Source organism: Hakea prostrata, chromosome 7, assembly GCF_041222555.1.
Source record: "Hakea prostrata isolate BN-2017 chromosome 7, UWA_Hpros_2, whole genome shotgun sequence".
In the NCBI taxonomy this organism is placed as follows: Eukaryota; Viridiplantae; Streptophyta; class Magnoliopsida; order Proteales; family Proteaceae; genus Hakea; species Hakea prostrata.
In genome coordinates this window covers 10,128,439-10,145,582 of record NC_142606.1, presented here as the reverse complement: position 1 = coordinate 10,145,582, position 17,144 = coordinate 10,128,439, and the positions used below count along the sequence as shown (strand labels likewise).

The window sequence follows — 17,144 nt, the reverse complement described above, 5'->3', positions numbered from 1 at the left end:
TTGAGGAAAAAGAATTTACTTGTTACAGGCTTACAGATATTCAAAAATTGCCGCAATAAATAAGCTCATTATACAACTCTTAACCAACCCCCCCCCCCCCGCCAAAAAAAAAAGAAAATGGTATACAATGAATTCAAATCACTAGAGAATCTCATCGATCGCACACCCAAAACCCTCATAGGAACGAGAACAAGAAACACCGAGGTAAAAGACCAACCCCGAACATATCATCTGTGGTAGAATTGGAGATTACCCCCTTTAGAAAACTCAACCCCAATAGAAAGTTGACGAAACAAGACACTGCGCATTTACATTACAGGTACAAAATTGAGCTTGGACCAAGTCCTGCAACATCTCCGATCTTCAAACAGAGAAAATTAGGCATCTCCCTCCCTGGGGTTGATTATTTTCTTTCTAGTTCCTGTAAATGGCCAAGTATCTAATACAGCTGTGATTGGAGACGTCATATTGCTAGTCTTCCAACAGAGACATCACAGGAATTCCTTTGCTGTTGAAACTTGAGCACCAAACTCGTAATTCATCACCAACTTCATAGTCACTCCTGCTATTAGTCTGTATGGTGAAATGAAATAATTGTAAACGCAACAAATAGAAAAACAGAGAATCTGATTTCAGCAGAATGCATCATCTTAGATAATTATTGCCACTCTGAATAACAAAATAAACTTGCATCCTTTGACAGGCAAACAATACTCAGGATCATGGGCAAGTGATTAAACGCAATGGGGCAGGATAACAAGCAAGATAGCTGAAGCTGACTTCAAAGTTGAAAGAAAGGACAGATCATTTCCAATGGCTTCAACCAGAGTGCAATAGCCAAAAAATGATCAAGCTGCAACACAGGAAAAGGAAATTTTTGGAAGCACTTTGCTGAGCTGGGTATTCAACTGGGAATACATGCATTTCCTCTCCTTTAGACATACAAATTCCCCTCAAGTAACATATCCACACTTACAAGGTTTAATTAAAAGTTTAGAGTGAGTTCTATGGAATATCCAAATAACAATTGCACTCAGATGATGTTTAATTAGGAAATGTTGTCCAAACCCTAAATTCCCAGACAGGTATCAGAAATTGTTGGTTATTTATGGCCAACCTATGAAGCAAGCCACAGGGATAGGTTACCAACATTACTACTGTAAGATGGGTACCAGAAGGAAGAAATTGACAGTGGATATGGCAGTTTGTGCAATTGAGGACGTCAGAACAGCAGGGAAGAAGAGGAGTAGGCGGTGAAGCCGAAAGATAGAAAGTGGGAGAGAGCTCACAGGTATGACTCTCCCCTGTTACACTCTATTTATAGACTAGAAATTACTCTCAGTTTAAGAAAACTGAGTTACAGCAAAAAGAAAATGTAAATATGCATAGATTACATAGGATGTCCCAAATCTACTAAAACAGAAACTATACTAAGGAGATAACTTGTCAACCAAGCAACAAGAAAAAGAAGGTAAACTAAAACTAGAAAGTAACTATACTAGGCAAATTCTGAACTGCACATGGACAAGAATGTCCATGACATCTTGGCCATGCTAAACCATAATCGTCACAGACATCAATTAGGTCCTAAAACTAACAGAAATGAATGTCATCAGTTAAGGTACAAAAACAGTAAATACTGTGAAAATGCACCAACAGGAGTGTAGTGTATCGTGCATCACCAAAATAATGTAGACTTGTAATTTTCTTTTAAATACTTTACTTTATTGTAAATAGACTTCGATTGCAATACTTGAAACAATTATGAGGCTTCCTCTAATTCACTGTGGTTCTAAGTCATTCTCTCCTTTCCGCCATCATTTTAAATTTCTCTTCTTGTTTCTTCACTTTCTCTTGTAGGTGCTGGTTTACACGATAGATACTGTCACTTGGTACTAGAGCCCCTCGTATCTAGCATTGCTTCCTTGAAAGACCATTTCCGGAGCTCTGTTCTCGAGGGCTGCAGCACTATAGACATGCAAAATCTAGGGGTTCTTTTCTATGGTTGTTACAAGCTAGCAGCGATAGGATCTGTAAGGCAGATCTGTCACAGGTTTTAGAATTATTCTTTTATGTTTTATCTTGTATTCCTGCAGCCACTTTGTCAGGGGCAGAAGAGTCATTTGCTTTCTGCAAAGCTTTATAAAAATGGGATCCTGTGATTCAAAGAATCATCAACTAATCGCAGCTTCTTCTCTGAGGCTTATGGCTGCATATTCCTCCACTGTCCTTGATCCTCTTTCTCTCATCTTTCTTGTCTCTGGCTGATCACATGGACTGGTATTCTATGAATGGTATATTACCGGCTTAATCTACCTACTGCTAGCAACTTGTGTGGATCTTCTACAACATGAATTGAGAGCAAAAGCATCAATTAGCATCATGAAACTGACCACAGGACCTGTCATTTTCATCTTAACACTTATCTGATTGCAGCTAAACTGATTTGTGATTTCTGCCGAGGGTCACAAGATAACCTCTTCTCCTCCAACTGACTCCACTATCAATACTAACTTCCACATCAAAGCAACTGCAGGTATTCAAGCATTGTTCCTAAGGAAAAAGCTTATGATAGAGTCCCAAGAGCTTTAATGTACTAGATAAAAGAAATATTGCAAGTAAATAGTGAACATAATTAAAGATATGTATGATGGTTTAGTGACAAGTGTAAGAACAGTGAGCGGACAAGGTAGGGCATTCCCAATTAAACTGGGCTACATCAAGGATCAGCTTTAAGCCCATGATTATTTGCACTAATAATAGATGCTTTAACCAAACAAATTCAAGATCAGGCCCCTTGTTGTATGTTTTTTGCTGATGATATTGTTTTAGTAGATGAGACACAAGTAGGATTTAATACCAAGTTAGAATCATGGATAGCAACTTTAGAATCAAAAGGCTTTAAACTAAGAACAAAAATGGAATATCTAATGTGTAACTTTGGTCGTGACAGGACAGACAATAAGGTGGTGAGACATGATGAGTAGCAGATCTACAAAGTGATTATTTTAGGTACCTTGGCTCAATCATAAACAAAAAAAGTGACATAGAGGATAATGTTTCCTAAGGAATTAAAAGGGGTGGACGAAGTCGAAGGTGTGTCTGGAGTCTCTTGTGATCGTCGTATTCCTTTAGAGCTCAAATGAAAATTCTATAGGACTATGAAAACTAGGAAGGATAAGGTAATGAACGATCATCCTAGAGAAAGAATTGGAGTAGCTCCAATAAACGATAAACCACAAGAAAGTCGATTAAGGTGGCATGGCCACCTTCAATGGAGGGCTTTAAATGCCCTTGTGTGGAGAAGTGATTTAATCTAAATCGAAGGAATTAGAAGAACTAGGGGCAAACCTAATATAACTTCAAGGAAAAGTGGTGACAAAGAATACGCATAGCTTTTTCTTCCAAGTTTGTCCTCCATCTAATGTAACTAGGTTTGACAAGTATAGAGCACCCCACGCTATGGGCCCAAAATAGCCCACAAATCATGAGGCACCAAGAGCTGGCCAAATTTCTTAAGGGGTATTTTGATCATTTTACCATTTTCCCCTTCAGGCCAAAGTGGTTTAGTTGGTTCCCCCATGCAATTTGGAGCCAAATAGGAACTCCATTCCCAATTGGATTCCTTGTTAAGTAGGAACTTCACTTGTTTAAGTCTCTTGTTAGGAGTTCTAAGTACAACTCCTCTTCTAGTTGCTAAGGGGAGTTTTTAGTCTTAGAAGAAATGCTATTTCAATTGAATTTCTAACTGAGTCCTAATTAGTCTTCTATTTGTTTATTGAGTCCTATTTTAAATTGTCTTATATGTAAGGCTATAAATAAGCCATATCAGTTGTATCAATTCATATTAGGTGGAAAAAAGATGAGTTTGGAGGCAAGGTGTGTCGTGGGATCCGAACTCCAAAGAGGATCGCCATGACTTGAGAAGCTTCAAGTTCTCTGTAGTTTTCAGCTTATTCCTCCCCTGCGGCAGCCCTAAGCTAAAAGCATCAATAGAACCTGCAACCACCTGACAGCCACCTTTTTTTCACCTAGTAAGTGAAACCCCCACCCCTCCCCTACCCGATTACAACGGGTACTCTCCCAATCCCAAAACCCCTAGGATTTGCAACCCCTTCCCCCATCCTTCTCCCAATAGGATTGCACCCCTTCCCCTCCCTCATCCAATACCTCTTCTTCCAGCAGGACCCAGCTTCCATTAGTTTTATGAAATTCTGCAATTCATCTTCTACCTGTAAAAACCCTAACTCAGAGGTTGGAAGTAAAATTCAAATACTAACAGAATTCTGTGCTCAACCAAACCCTAGCACCAACACGGCAGCCAAACCTTAGTCCCTTTCCCCTCAACCCTAGCCACCCTCCTTAGAGTCATCGACACATCAGGAAACTTAATTTTAGGAACCCTAGCTTGGGAATCAAATCTGAGGCTGGTATTCCACAGAATCAGATTTAATTCCCTGAGTTTCCAAGCCCTAACCCTGCTGGCCGAAATCTATTCCCTTCCCCAATCAACCCTAATCATCCGTAAACCCTAGAAACTCTATAAACATAGACACTAGCTTCTCTCCAAACCCTAAACTTGGAAGTCAGTTCTGGATTCTAAATTACAGCAAAGTTTTGAACTGCATTATGAAGACCACACAGTCCTAACCCTTGCCAACCTCTCCTAAAACCCTAACCATTTAACCAGCCCTAGACCTTGACCCACAGGTTATTGACCCTAGATAGCTGCTGTACTACAAGAGTTGACTGAAATCAAACCAAAAACCGTAAGATTGAACCTAAATTACTGCTGGTTCTATTAGAAAGAGGTTCCTGAAGAATGGGCCCAGACCTGGGGTTACATCACCATCTATAGATCTAATTTCTTTTGTATCTATGACTTCTTTACTTTTCAAATAACCCTTACAAAATCTGGTTTATTACAGAATTGAAAATCCAGCTTATATGTTACCATTTTTTGATGGACTCCTATCACAATAGCTTGAGCATCGAATTTTTTGATGATTGGCAGTTGCGCACCCATTATTTCTATTTGATAGACTGACAGGTGCATTGATAATTACTGGAATATGGTTGCAGTGCTACGTTTTGTTATTATTTTGTTCAGTCCACGTGTAGTGCTACACGTGAGGGGAGATTGAAGACTTATTCTATATCTACTCTAGACTTCTAAAAGAGTATTATTCGTGGTTACTTTTATCTTAAGATGGTATTCTACAGCAACACCTACCTATTTGGTTTGTTTAACCTATCTACTTGGTCCGCAGTAACCCATACTACCTTTTACCTACCCATACTTCTACTTACTACTTGCCTTCTTGCAAAGAGCCTTTGTGGAGATTCCTCCTTACTACTGGTATTATTTGGATAGTGCTTTTGGTGCTGCTATACTTATGGATATGGTTCCTTTGACTTGAAGTTTGTTTATTTAAGTTTCTGTTGATTATCTCCAGGGTGTTCTTTCCATGTCTATCGACATCTGCTGCTGCTACTTATGCTCAAAATTAACAAAGTTTTTTTTTTAATATCTTGTTATTCCAAGTTGAAGCCCTAGTTTAGTATGTTCCCGCTTGATGGGAAGTGTCAAAAGTTTGTTACTTAGATTACTAGGTTTCCTTTATTAGTTGGATTTTCTTCTTCTAAATAGCCTGCATTTAAGATGCACTTTCAGATTGACTAGAATAAATGGTGTTTGTGTTTGTGAAGAGACTGTGGCTGTGTGCCTTCGCACTAAGCCCCCCCCCTTCTTTTTCTTATGTCTTCCCTCCCCCCTTCTTCTTCCTATCCTTCTACCTTGTTCTCTGTGAAGCCCCCTATACTACTTTGTCCTATTCTGTGATTATGTAATTTGCACCAGATATTGTTGAGTTGTAATTTTGTTTTGGTTATCTACCTTTGTGGTAATTAGACCCAGGTTCCAATTAGCCTAAGACAAACAGTACAGTTACTATAATATAAGGGGGGGATAGGGCACACCACAAAAGCGACTACTACAACAATTCCAGATTACTCTCCATGATAGTCTTTTTTCTCTTGTAGGTACCGGTTTACAGAACATAGTCACAAAAACCAAATAGCTGCAATGCAGTATTTCAAGTAAAAGAAAATATTAAGGGATGAACAGACCTAAGAAAAAAAATTATTAATGAAAATAAAGAAACCATCACGAGGTAGCCTAATCAGTAAATACCAGTAATAAACAGATACAAAGAAAAGAAGTCAAGAGGGAGTCACACACCTCAAACCGATACATCCCACGAAGTCCACCACCCAACTCAAGTACCAAACCATGTTTACGTATCTGGTAAACCTTGGCAGTCAGTTGGTCTCCAATCTTCAATGTTTTTGCACTAATACTAGCTGCACCAGCAGTACTTTTAACATTCACATCCTCTTTGGAAGGAGTACATGCAGACTTCTCACCACCTTCATTTTCATCTTTATTTCCAAAAATTGAACCAATAACGTTTTGATGCGATGCGAAGTCAATATTAGACAGGGGCGTATTGAGGCCTTCTCCAGTTCTACGAGATGGAAATGGTTTAGTAGATATAAGGTTCTTCCCATTTTTCTTTGCATCTTTCTGACCAAAAGAAGTGGTTCTATCCTCTTCATCACATTCTGCAACACTTCGGATAAGGATTGATGGTTGTGAATAAGTGAAAGAAGTGTCACCACTGACTGTTTTGCTGACTGGAACCTCTACCATGTTCGAAGACTGGTTTTCTTCACAGTTAGACACATCCTCGACAAATGCACAATTCTCAGATGATTGTTTGATAGGATTAGAACATCCTTCAGCTGGAACCTTCATGGACACAGGACTGGGTAGAGTTGCTTTGAGAGAGAGTTTAATATTACCCCGTACATCCTGCCCAATGCACATAAGTGAAAGCTGTTGTCCTATAGACACTACTTCAGAAACTCGGGAGACCTGCAGAAGAAATGGTTGTGATTTCTAATGAATAGTCTGGGACCACAGGAGGGGAATTTTATTATGAAAAGCAAACTATTACGTTAGCAAAAGGCCCTGCTAATAAGATTTTTCTGAAATCCAACAAATAAAATACACGCAACATGAAACAAAAAATTCTGCAGAATCTACATTGACAGAATATTCGCTTTTGATAAATTAAAATCTGCAAATGAAAATGTCCAAATTGGTAGCACATCACCATATTCAGCAAAAAAAATTGCTTTTGACAACGTTTGAAACAAACTAAGACATCTGGAATTGATTCTAAATTAATTACTACGAGACTGATGGTAACCAGGCCCAAAACCCAGACCCAAAAGGCCCTATCCAAAGCTCGCCGTATGCCCTACGGGTATTTTGGTCATTTTTCCAGCCGTTTTGGGGCTCAAGAAGGGTCTGGTTGGTACCCCCCATAATCCAACGGTCATGGATCTATCTTTAGTTTTCAGATCGGAGTTCTCTAAGGGTAAGCTATTGAGTTTTGGGGCCAAAATACTTGGTAAAATTTAGAGTCCCAACTGGAATTGATTCTAAATTAAGATTCCCTTTGGATAATTAGATGATATTTTCCCAGATGGTTTATTTTAGTTGTGGTTGAGTCTTAGGGGGAATCTATTTTAAGTTGATTCCAATAGATCATTAATTATTTATTTGGATGGCTCAGCTTATTTGTAAGGGGATCCTAATCTATAAAGGAAACCCACTTAGGATTATAGTCTTTAGTAGGCTATAAATAGGCCAGTTTTCTTTGTATTTTCGTAAGCCTGATGATTTGATTAAGAATATAGGACCGTGGATCCTGTTTGAGAGTGGGCATGGTAAATTTTTAAGTCAAAAGATCAGCAAACTCTGTCTAGCACTCTTCTTCCAGAAATTCCAGCAAGCTCTCAAGTATCCAAGTACAGCAATCCAAGCCCTTCCCCCCCCCCCCCAACCCCGCCTTGCTGCCGTACACAGGCAGCAGCCTTCCCCAAGCCCCCATGATACCCCAGCCCCTTCCTGCCACCCCATGCAATCTCCCTAGGCCCTCCCTGAACCCTCCCCTCTCCAACCGTCTTGGCCTTCTCTCTATGTCTCTTTTTCCTTGTGGCAGAATCAGAAAAACAGGAAAACAGAGAAAAACAGAAAAAGAGAAGAAAGAAAAGGAAGAGGTAAAAAATTTATTGTTTTCTTTTCAAAGATCCAACCCATAGATAATTTGTTGAGCCTCAAACTTAATCCCCTTCCATCCCATCTAGTTTTGTTAACCCATACCCCACTTCCACATTTAGATCATCAACTTTAGTTAACAATTTTATCCATCCCCCATTATTTTGTTACATCCCATATTAATTTAGGGTATCTCAAACCATCCCTTGGGTGATTTGTCAACAATCCATACCAATCCTAGCTTATCTCTAGGGCCTTCCCATAAATCTTTAGAGACCCACAAACATCCCATAATATTTTTAGACTTACTTGCTGGAAGATTCTGGGTAACTTAATTTTAGGAAAATCATAAAAAGGAAAATCCTAACCCTAAAATTGGGTTTTTCATCAGAGGTATCATTGAAACTGTGGCCACAAACAGTTTCAATTAGAGTGCTCCTATCAATAGAAAATAACAAAGACAGGCTTTTGTGTCAGTTGGATGAGAAGAATGCTGAATTTAGCAACTAATCCTGTACTAGCATTACCACCTGCTTTATGGGCTTATAAATTAGGCCCATTAGATTCATAAATCCAAAACTAAGAAACTTAAATGTCTATAGAACCCACCCATGACCCAAATTTAAGTATTTGAAAGCCAAATTGACCCTTTTGGATATTCTTAATTGCATCAAGGGATACTTTAGTCACCAGATTATTCTCAGTGGACCAAAGTTGTAGCCTGAGGTCAAGGCATCCAGACAGCCTCTCAGCATACATTGTTAGGGTAATACTGTGTAAGAAATTGCCCCCCCCCCCAACCACCTCCAGGACTCTACTTCTGCAGAAGCCTATGGCACCTGGCTCACCCTTATTCAGTTCTTATTTTCTCTTTTGTTCTTTTTTTTTTCTCAACTCCATAGGGTGGCATATATAATTCAAAGAATAGATGGTAATGAATCATATAGGAGAGTGCAGCACCTCCAGCACATCACCAAAACATTTTATTTTTTTAATCTTTCTCCTCTTCTCTCCTTCAGCTCATACTCGTTCTTTAGTTGAACCAATCCATACCTAGTTCCTAACTGTTAAGTGGTCAAGTTTTGCAATGAAAATTGAAATGTAACCCGTCTTAGCCATACCATTCCCATTAAAGGGTTGGACTTGCCAAATCATTCCGTGTAGCACATTAGGTGCTTAGTGCATGTAATAGTAGGACCAACCACATGAATCTTTCCCATCGTGAGAAAGATGAAAGAGGGGGAGGAGGCAAGTAGTCGTTGCCACCGCTGCCATTTTCATCACTGTAGCAGCCATGTAAGTTCTTTCTTCCTTTCCATTTCTGGCTTGGGGGTGGGGGACTAACATTGATAGGTCTTGGGTTCCTACTCCCATCTTGCCCTTGTTGCTGTAAGTTGTTATGCAGTATCTGTGATCAGACAAATTCCTTGATCTTCTTCTCCTGCTGTTGCAGGGCATGGCAGGGGACACAGCTGCTGCTTCCTGTATTGCTGAGTCCACCATTGTACTAGGTCCTAACAGCATGTAAGGTTTATATGGTTTGATGTAGCATATTAGGTCTGTGGCATCAACAATCCAGTTTCTAATGCATATTAAGACTTAACTCCTTGATTCAACCAAGTATTGTTCTCAAAAACGTGCACAAGTTCCAAAGTACCTTTATCTTTAAAAAATATGCATAAAGTAAACTTTACAAGCCCATGTATTCACTAAATATGACGGTGGCATGGCAGTGTCCCCATAGTTCTCAAGGCGCTGCCTAGGCAATGTCTTGTCGCCTTCTTGTCCCTCACACCATGGATATAAAGATAGAGACAGAAAATCATATAAAACTAATCAACATCTTGAACTGCCAAAACTAAGGAAAACATGCTTCAATGGGATGAGGCCCACTAATTATACAAATAGTAAGTAAAAAATGACCCATGGTATTACTGAGAGAATATTATTCAATGACAACAGGCCATAAATGAAGCCATGCCCAGTCCCACATAAGACCAGCTATCTATAGACATTCTGACGTTGACCTCACTGAGATCTGCTAACAATCAATATCATTACTGTAGTTACTGTCTGGAATAAGATACAGATATAGTCTAGCTTTGTGCGACAGTGGAGTATGTGTGATGACATCCCTATGAAATGTTAAAAAGTTAGACATGAAAAAGGTTGAAACAGTTACAAACCAATGTGCAAGACATAGAAGTCGTTCAGCATAAAAAGATGCATGATTTTAGGAGTGGAAATGGTGAAATAGCAGTGAGAATGACAAACAAATCATATTGATGCAGCAGCAGTACAAAAATAAATCCACTCAAAAGATGTATACACAGGAAAGAATAAACTAAATATACTCTCAAAGTGGATACTTTCAACTATGTTACATGCCTGTTCATGAGACAACTCGGAGATATGTAACAGCCCTTGCTGGCCACCATTGAATTCAACAAAAGCCCCATATTCTTTGATTGATGCTACAACACCTTTATAAATCCCCCCAACTTCAATCTCACGGCCAACAATAAAATCAATCTGAGGAACAAAAGAGGATTGATATTGTCATAGAAAAGGTCAGAAGAAATTGGAAATTATATTCACTAGAATCACATAACTAAATCATGAAGTAAGAATGACTGGCAATATCATTCGACAGGATGAAGCAGCCGTTTAGTTCTAACAAATGATGGAACCATTCTCAATAGCAAGCTTCAATTGGTTAAATTGGAAATTCTTTAAAATGTAAACTCATTTTCCCTTAAACTTTAATCTATTCATTGTGAACTTAACAAGTCCATGAATTTATGTTGTGAAGACTAGCCATCCTTAAAATGGCATGGAAGTGTACATGTACTAGCACTATGCATTATACAAATCAAGGCACTGAACTTAGTGAACTACTCACAGTAAGTAGAAAAATATCTGCTAGAAGGGTGTATGTGCTGACTCAAGAAATTGCAGCCTTTGTTTGGCTCATCCTTGTGACTACACACAACACCAAAGGAAACTACTTATAGTTGCCGTTGTTTTCAAAAAGTCTCAGAAGTTAATATCTTGTGCAGTGGTATTTTTTTTTCACTTCACAAATTACATATGAAAATATTTTAAGGCAGAAAATTAATTTGTCTTTCATTTCATAATATGGTTTTTAATAAAATAGAAAATAAGAAATATAGCTAGTTTCAATAGAAAAACTATCAGGGAGCAGAGGTTGGCTGGACTACATGTCCACTATTGAACCACTGGTTACCACAAATATCTGTTGTGGCAGGTAGGATCATAGGGTGGTGCCAGAAATATTAAGGTCCACCTAGGCGTCCAAGGTGATTTGAAGGGAGCCTAGGTGGCTACCACCTTACTGTAGAGAACCTTGTGCTCGTTAATTGGTATCAAACCAGATTCTGGCACAACTAGTAGAATTGTGTTTATATATTTTTAATTTGTTTACTTAAGAGTTAATATATTTGTTAAGATATGTGTGATCTACCACTTCAGTGGTAACCACACTATGTGGAGTCCACCACATATTGGATTAGATTTGATTTTATCCTGCCTAGTTTTATCTTATTTTGTTAGCATCTATTTATTAGACTAAGATATTACTTTCTATTTTAATGTAGCTTGACAAGCAAGCAATGCTTAGGGAGATTTGTCTCCTTTCCTTCTTGTTTTTTTTGGATGAATAAATAAATATATTAAAACTAAATCCAGAAAAAGGAGAACAAGGTCTCTAATCAGGAGACCGAAGAGAAGAACTTAGGCCCCAGGAGACAACAATAAGCATGTTCCTTGGGGTATCATCAATAGGGGGTGGGGCAAAGCTAACAACCTAGAAGATACGTCAAAATAGATGGCATTCCAAATCCTGACTATAGAGTGGGCTTTGGAGGTCCATCTCCGAAGATTGCGCTCCCATCAAAGGTGAAGGTTCAAGGCACAGAACACTAGCTTACCAATCCGATCGCAAATGAAAGAGCCTGAAAAGTTTCCCAAAATCCAAGACCAATCTTGGAAGAATCCATAGGATTGCCTCGAAAGGGGCCAAATGGAGGCTATGGTTTTTCCCCAGATAGATCTGGAGAAGGGGCAAAAAAAGAAAAGGTGCTCAAGGTTCTCCAAGCCATTCCAGCAAGTTTATTTTATGATAGTAATATTTGAAAATATTATAACCAAATTTGAGGATACAGGAAAGGAAGATCTCTAATTTGGAAATTTTCAATAATAAATACACTTTTCAGGGGGAGAGCTGGACCTTGCACAACTCTCCATTCACTCCTCCACCACTTCTTCTGTCTTCCTTCTGTTCTCTCTTCTTTATAGTTGTTCTAATTGTAATTTTATTTCTGTAACATTGTATCAGAGCAGCGACTACAGATCCCATTCTGAAATTAGAAAGTTGCCATTTTGAGAGTCATCTCAAAGGATATCCTGATTCTAACCAGTGCTGCCTATCTACTGCTATGTGCTCAATTATTGGTATTATAAGCATGAACAAGACCATGTTCTAAACAAGGTTATGAAGGCTTGAAGATTTAAAGTATGATTACATAAAAAACATGTCTGTGGCTCAGACTATCAGAATATCTGAATACTAAAGATAACACCATTACTCAATGAAGTTATGGTCAAGTTCTAATCACATCATTCTACAAAATAAATTCAGTGAATACAGACAGAACTAAAATCCTAAAAAAATGAAGATCTACAACAGGTTGCTCAAGAGCTCAGAAGAGAAAAAAGGATAAAATTCACGAGCACACAACACTGCTGCATTAGTTGTTCCCGGGTCATAAAGGAACAGTAACCAAGCATGAACAAAGCTTACCTGAAGAGATGAAAGTAAACAGGGTTTGGGAAAGTTGCTTTTTCTTTTTGCATTTTTGAGGTGGGATTCATAAAAGTATAGAATAAACTAGTAAACTACTGATACTACAGCACACATCACTACATTAAATCTTTGTTCACCCAGCCAGCCAATACTTGTGTCAAGGTCTTGGGACATTTTACAGTTGTAGTTTCAACTAAAAGTATGTATGGCATTGTTCCTGCTAGCTCAACCAGCAGGAAGTGACTCTAGGCTTCAAGAAAAAAGACATTTGCATATGTACCGGTGAGGTTTTATGTCCTAAAATGTTTACTTTTCCATGTAAAAAATTTCACCTATACAGCAATATAACCTTCAATCTAAAGAAAAGCTTACAGAAAAAAAAGGATTCAGGATGACTAGAATAAATGAGAGAACTTCTAATGCAGCCATACAAAAAACAGAGATTCTACCTTGATTTGGAAAAAGAAAGAAGGTACTAAGAACAAAGCTATAATATTCGGAATGACCATCATACTTGCTATTAAATCAATTAGCATCCAGCGCACTCACCAAACCATTATGTTACCTATACAGTTACACCATACTAATTTGAAATGCCGGGAAACTTTCTAACAGGTAATCTCAACCCTTGAGAAAACCAAAACAAATTCTCTAAGGATTCTACTAGTTCACAGGGATATAGACCAACTTCAGAAGCAAACGTTACTCCAAAGGGCCTCTTCAAATAAATCTAATGCATCAATGAAATAGCTTGATTAGAACTGGAGATGTACCTTCCCTTGTGCCTTCTCCATTATCTCTTGATTCTTAGCATGGATAGTAAGCGCCCCATCGCTCACAGAGAGTCGGGCACCTAAATTTTCCAAAAAGAAAGCAAAATAAACAACTATTGCAGAGAACAGATCCACAATTAAACAATTAGGCTGGTACTTCTCCATATCCAGGGCAACCATTTAGATTCCTACTTCCACATACACCCTGAAGCACAAATCCAATTAAATGGAGGCTCTCTTGGGTATCATTTTCCGTTCTCATTCTGGCTTATTATCATTACTGACAATCATCCTTTTTTCAAAATGATAAACTGTTCGGCAGTTACAAACAGAATTGATCATGGAATGAAAAGAACGTTTGGAACCTGAATATGAGTAAGCAGTTCTATAAAATATTTTAAAACATTGAAACAAACCCATGTACAATGTTAAGTGCAGTGAATAGATTCCCCTTCTCCCATCTACTCAACTCCTCTCCTTCATGGTTCACGCTTCACAGTTCACAATTCAGAGTTGTGTTCAAGTTCCAAACCAAAGTATTCACTTCCTCCCATTTCTAGCTGGAGCTCTGACATGACATACTCTCCAGTTAAGATCTAAGTTCCTATCTCAAGTTTTCATCAGAAAACTCAAGGGTTGTATGTATTGAGTTCTAAATAAAGAAGCAGCAGAGGAAGAACCAAGTAGCTCCATCCAACTGGTGTCAACAAAGTACAGAAAATTATGTGACTTAAAATGGAAAATAGTAGAAGGAAAAGTAGAAGTATAACTGGGTTCATCAAGGGCTGAGAAAGAAATCAGATTGCTTTTGAAGTGAATCTACAGAGATACTGCGAAGTAAGAGGATTACAGAGAGAGAGAGAATTAGCTTAAGGGAGTTTGGAGTTGCAAATCTGCCAGATGAGGAAACAAGCAAGTGAGCTGCGCAGTTGTGAGATGAGAACTTGCAACAAATAAGCTGCTCAATGCTGATGTAACCAGGATCGGCACCCATAGGGCAAGGCAGAAAATGGGCCCAAATCAGGCCCTAAGTGACAGCCATATGGGTGGCCAACCCTGTAAGCAGCAAAAGTGACATTTGCCCACCCCCTTTGATGTCCCAAATGGCCCAGAAATTCCAGCATATTTCTAGAAGCCAAGATCTACTCTTTGATTTTTATTTGAGTTGTTGGTTAGAGTCCAGGTCTCTTTAGTAATCCTAGTTGAAATCCTATTTTCAAATGGATTCCTTCTTAAAGTGGGAAGTTTAATTATGCAAGTCTTTAATTGTTAGGAGTTCTTAATTAGAATTCCTCATCTAGTTGTTTTGAGTTTTCTTAGTGTGACAAGGAATTCCGATCCAAATAGAATTCCTAGTTGAAATCTAGTCCAAGTAGTCTTCTTTATTTGTTGAGTCCCAGTATGATAGTCCTTCAGTTGTAAGGCTATAAATAGAGTCAGCCCTGTGTAAACAAATTAGTGGATGATCATTGAATAAAACACAATTGAAGGAAGACTTGGGAGTTATGGGTTCCTAGGAGGAAGCCCACGGCCTAGGAGTTTTGAAGTTTCTGCAATTCCAGTTTTCTCCTTTCCTCTACAAACTTGCAGCAGCCATTGAAGACGACTTCCATAACCCTTACCTTCAACAACTAAGTCCATCCCCAACCCCCTCCTTACCCTAATACCCTCCCTTGCGTAGCCCTAGAAGTCTAGAACCTCTCCCCTTTCCTCTCTTTCTTCTTGTGGCACTTCATCTCCTACCTCAAAACCCTATTTCTTCTACATGTCCATAACAACCCACCCAAACCCTGAATCTTTTTGGGATCACCTAACCCTCCCACCCCCCCCCCCCACAACACCACCTTCGACTACCTATGCTACCCCTAGCCAACCCTTGGGAATCCTGGAAATTTAGGAAACATAACTCTAGAAACCCTAGGTTGGGAAATTTAAGTCTGAAATTACAAATCTGTGAAAACAGATTTAATTCCTTCAATTTCCCTCCAGATTCTAGCCTGACCAAACCCTAGTTTCATACCCTTAAATCCTAGAAAACCCTCAACTCATCTTCTTCATTAAACCCCAACTCTAGGACTGAAACTGAAGTTAAAACTCAGAAAACAGAATCTGTTTTCAGCCTAGAACCAATATAAGTCCCTGGCAGAACCTGTTTCACATCCCCCACAACCCTAATAGCAGCCCTAAACCCCAAAACTTAATAAACCCTGGGTATGGGAAAATTCTGAAATTGAAATCTGATAAAACCAGAATTATTTGCTTCAAAACCCTAAACCTTAAGTCAGTCCACTGAACCCTAGCATTCCAAAATCAATCCTATAACCCACTACCCTAGCTACAGGAGTTTGAAGGGGCAAACACTCATAACCTCAGGGCATAATTGATCAAAAACAAGCTGCTTTCCACCTGTATTTGCTGCTGCCCACATCAGAAGACTTAGTTGCAGGATATTAAACCCTAACTCAGTCAAATATCCTAAGCTGTAGGGTGTATTGAAGCATTATTAGCTGCTGTCCACTGAGATTAACTACACGTTGACCTAGAACAGCAGGGTTTAAATCCTAAATCCCTACTGGTTCACTGGGAAAGGATCCTGAAGACTGGCCCCTGACTTGGGGGTTACATAAATGTAACATGCTTTTATTGTTTAAGCCTTCAAAAAGACCATTGGTTTTTACCCATAATACATAACAACCTTTTGAGTCCCTCTCATTTGGGTGTGTTTCCATTTCAATTTAAAGAAAAACAAGTATCAAAAATAAAACCAAACACAAGAAAATGAGAAGTTGTTGGAAAACGAGAACGAAAAATGAGGGCCAAAGGGTGATCCATGGTCATTCTTGTCATCACACGTGTTTATCAGATACAACCATAAGCATTTACCTATCCAATGTGTTAAAAATATGTCTTGATAGGATAGACAACCTAAGAAAGAAAAATCTCCTCTCCCCCCCCAAAAAATAAAGGACTACATTAGAGCACAATGAGGAAGCCACAAACAAAACTAAGTAGATAATAGTGTCATCTGCAATTATGGAACATGCTTGATTATGTTCTAAAAAGAAGGGTAAAAAACTGTCCACTTTTGTTGTATTTTGAGCAACTTGGGCCTGTCCAACATCCCAAGCAAGAACTGAGTTTGTTTTCTTGTTCAACCATAGTTTGGAAGGCTGTTATTTAAATACGAACTCCCTCCAACCCAAACCTGCAGGGTCAATCTAACTGAAATGGTTAACCAGAAACGGAATAGGTGAATGACTAACAATCAAATGCAAATGAAATTCATTGTCAATCTGAGAATTCCCTTACAAACACCCCAGCAAAGCCTACTGTTACTAAACCAGTTAACTCAACTCAGTTCACTCACCGAAAGCAAGCTTGCTCCCCAAAAAACCAAATTCCTTTTCCCTTACGTTCT

At 38.8% G+C, this 17,144-nt stretch overlaps 1 protein-coding gene across 1 annotated transcript in view; it reads right to left on the bottom strand.

The window, feature by feature from the left end:
- Positions 1 to 17,144, bottom strand: part of LOC149009629 (polyribonucleotide nucleotidyltransferase) — a 30,710-nt gene continuing 13,566 nt past the window's right edge. Inside the window, exons 13-16 of the mRNA XM_089161019.1 lie at positions 13,727 to 13,806; positions 10,517 to 10,660; positions 6,242 to 6,937; positions 1 to 573 (exon numbers count right to left, since the gene is read on the bottom strand). Of these exons, the coding sequence (XP_089017145.1) occupies positions 472 to 573; positions 6,242 to 6,937; positions 10,517 to 10,660; positions 13,727 to 13,806 (1,022 nt within the window). The 3' untranslated portion in view covers positions 1 to 471. The remainder of the gene's footprint in view (positions 574 to 6,241; positions 6,938 to 10,516; positions 10,661 to 13,726; positions 13,807 to 17,144) is intronic.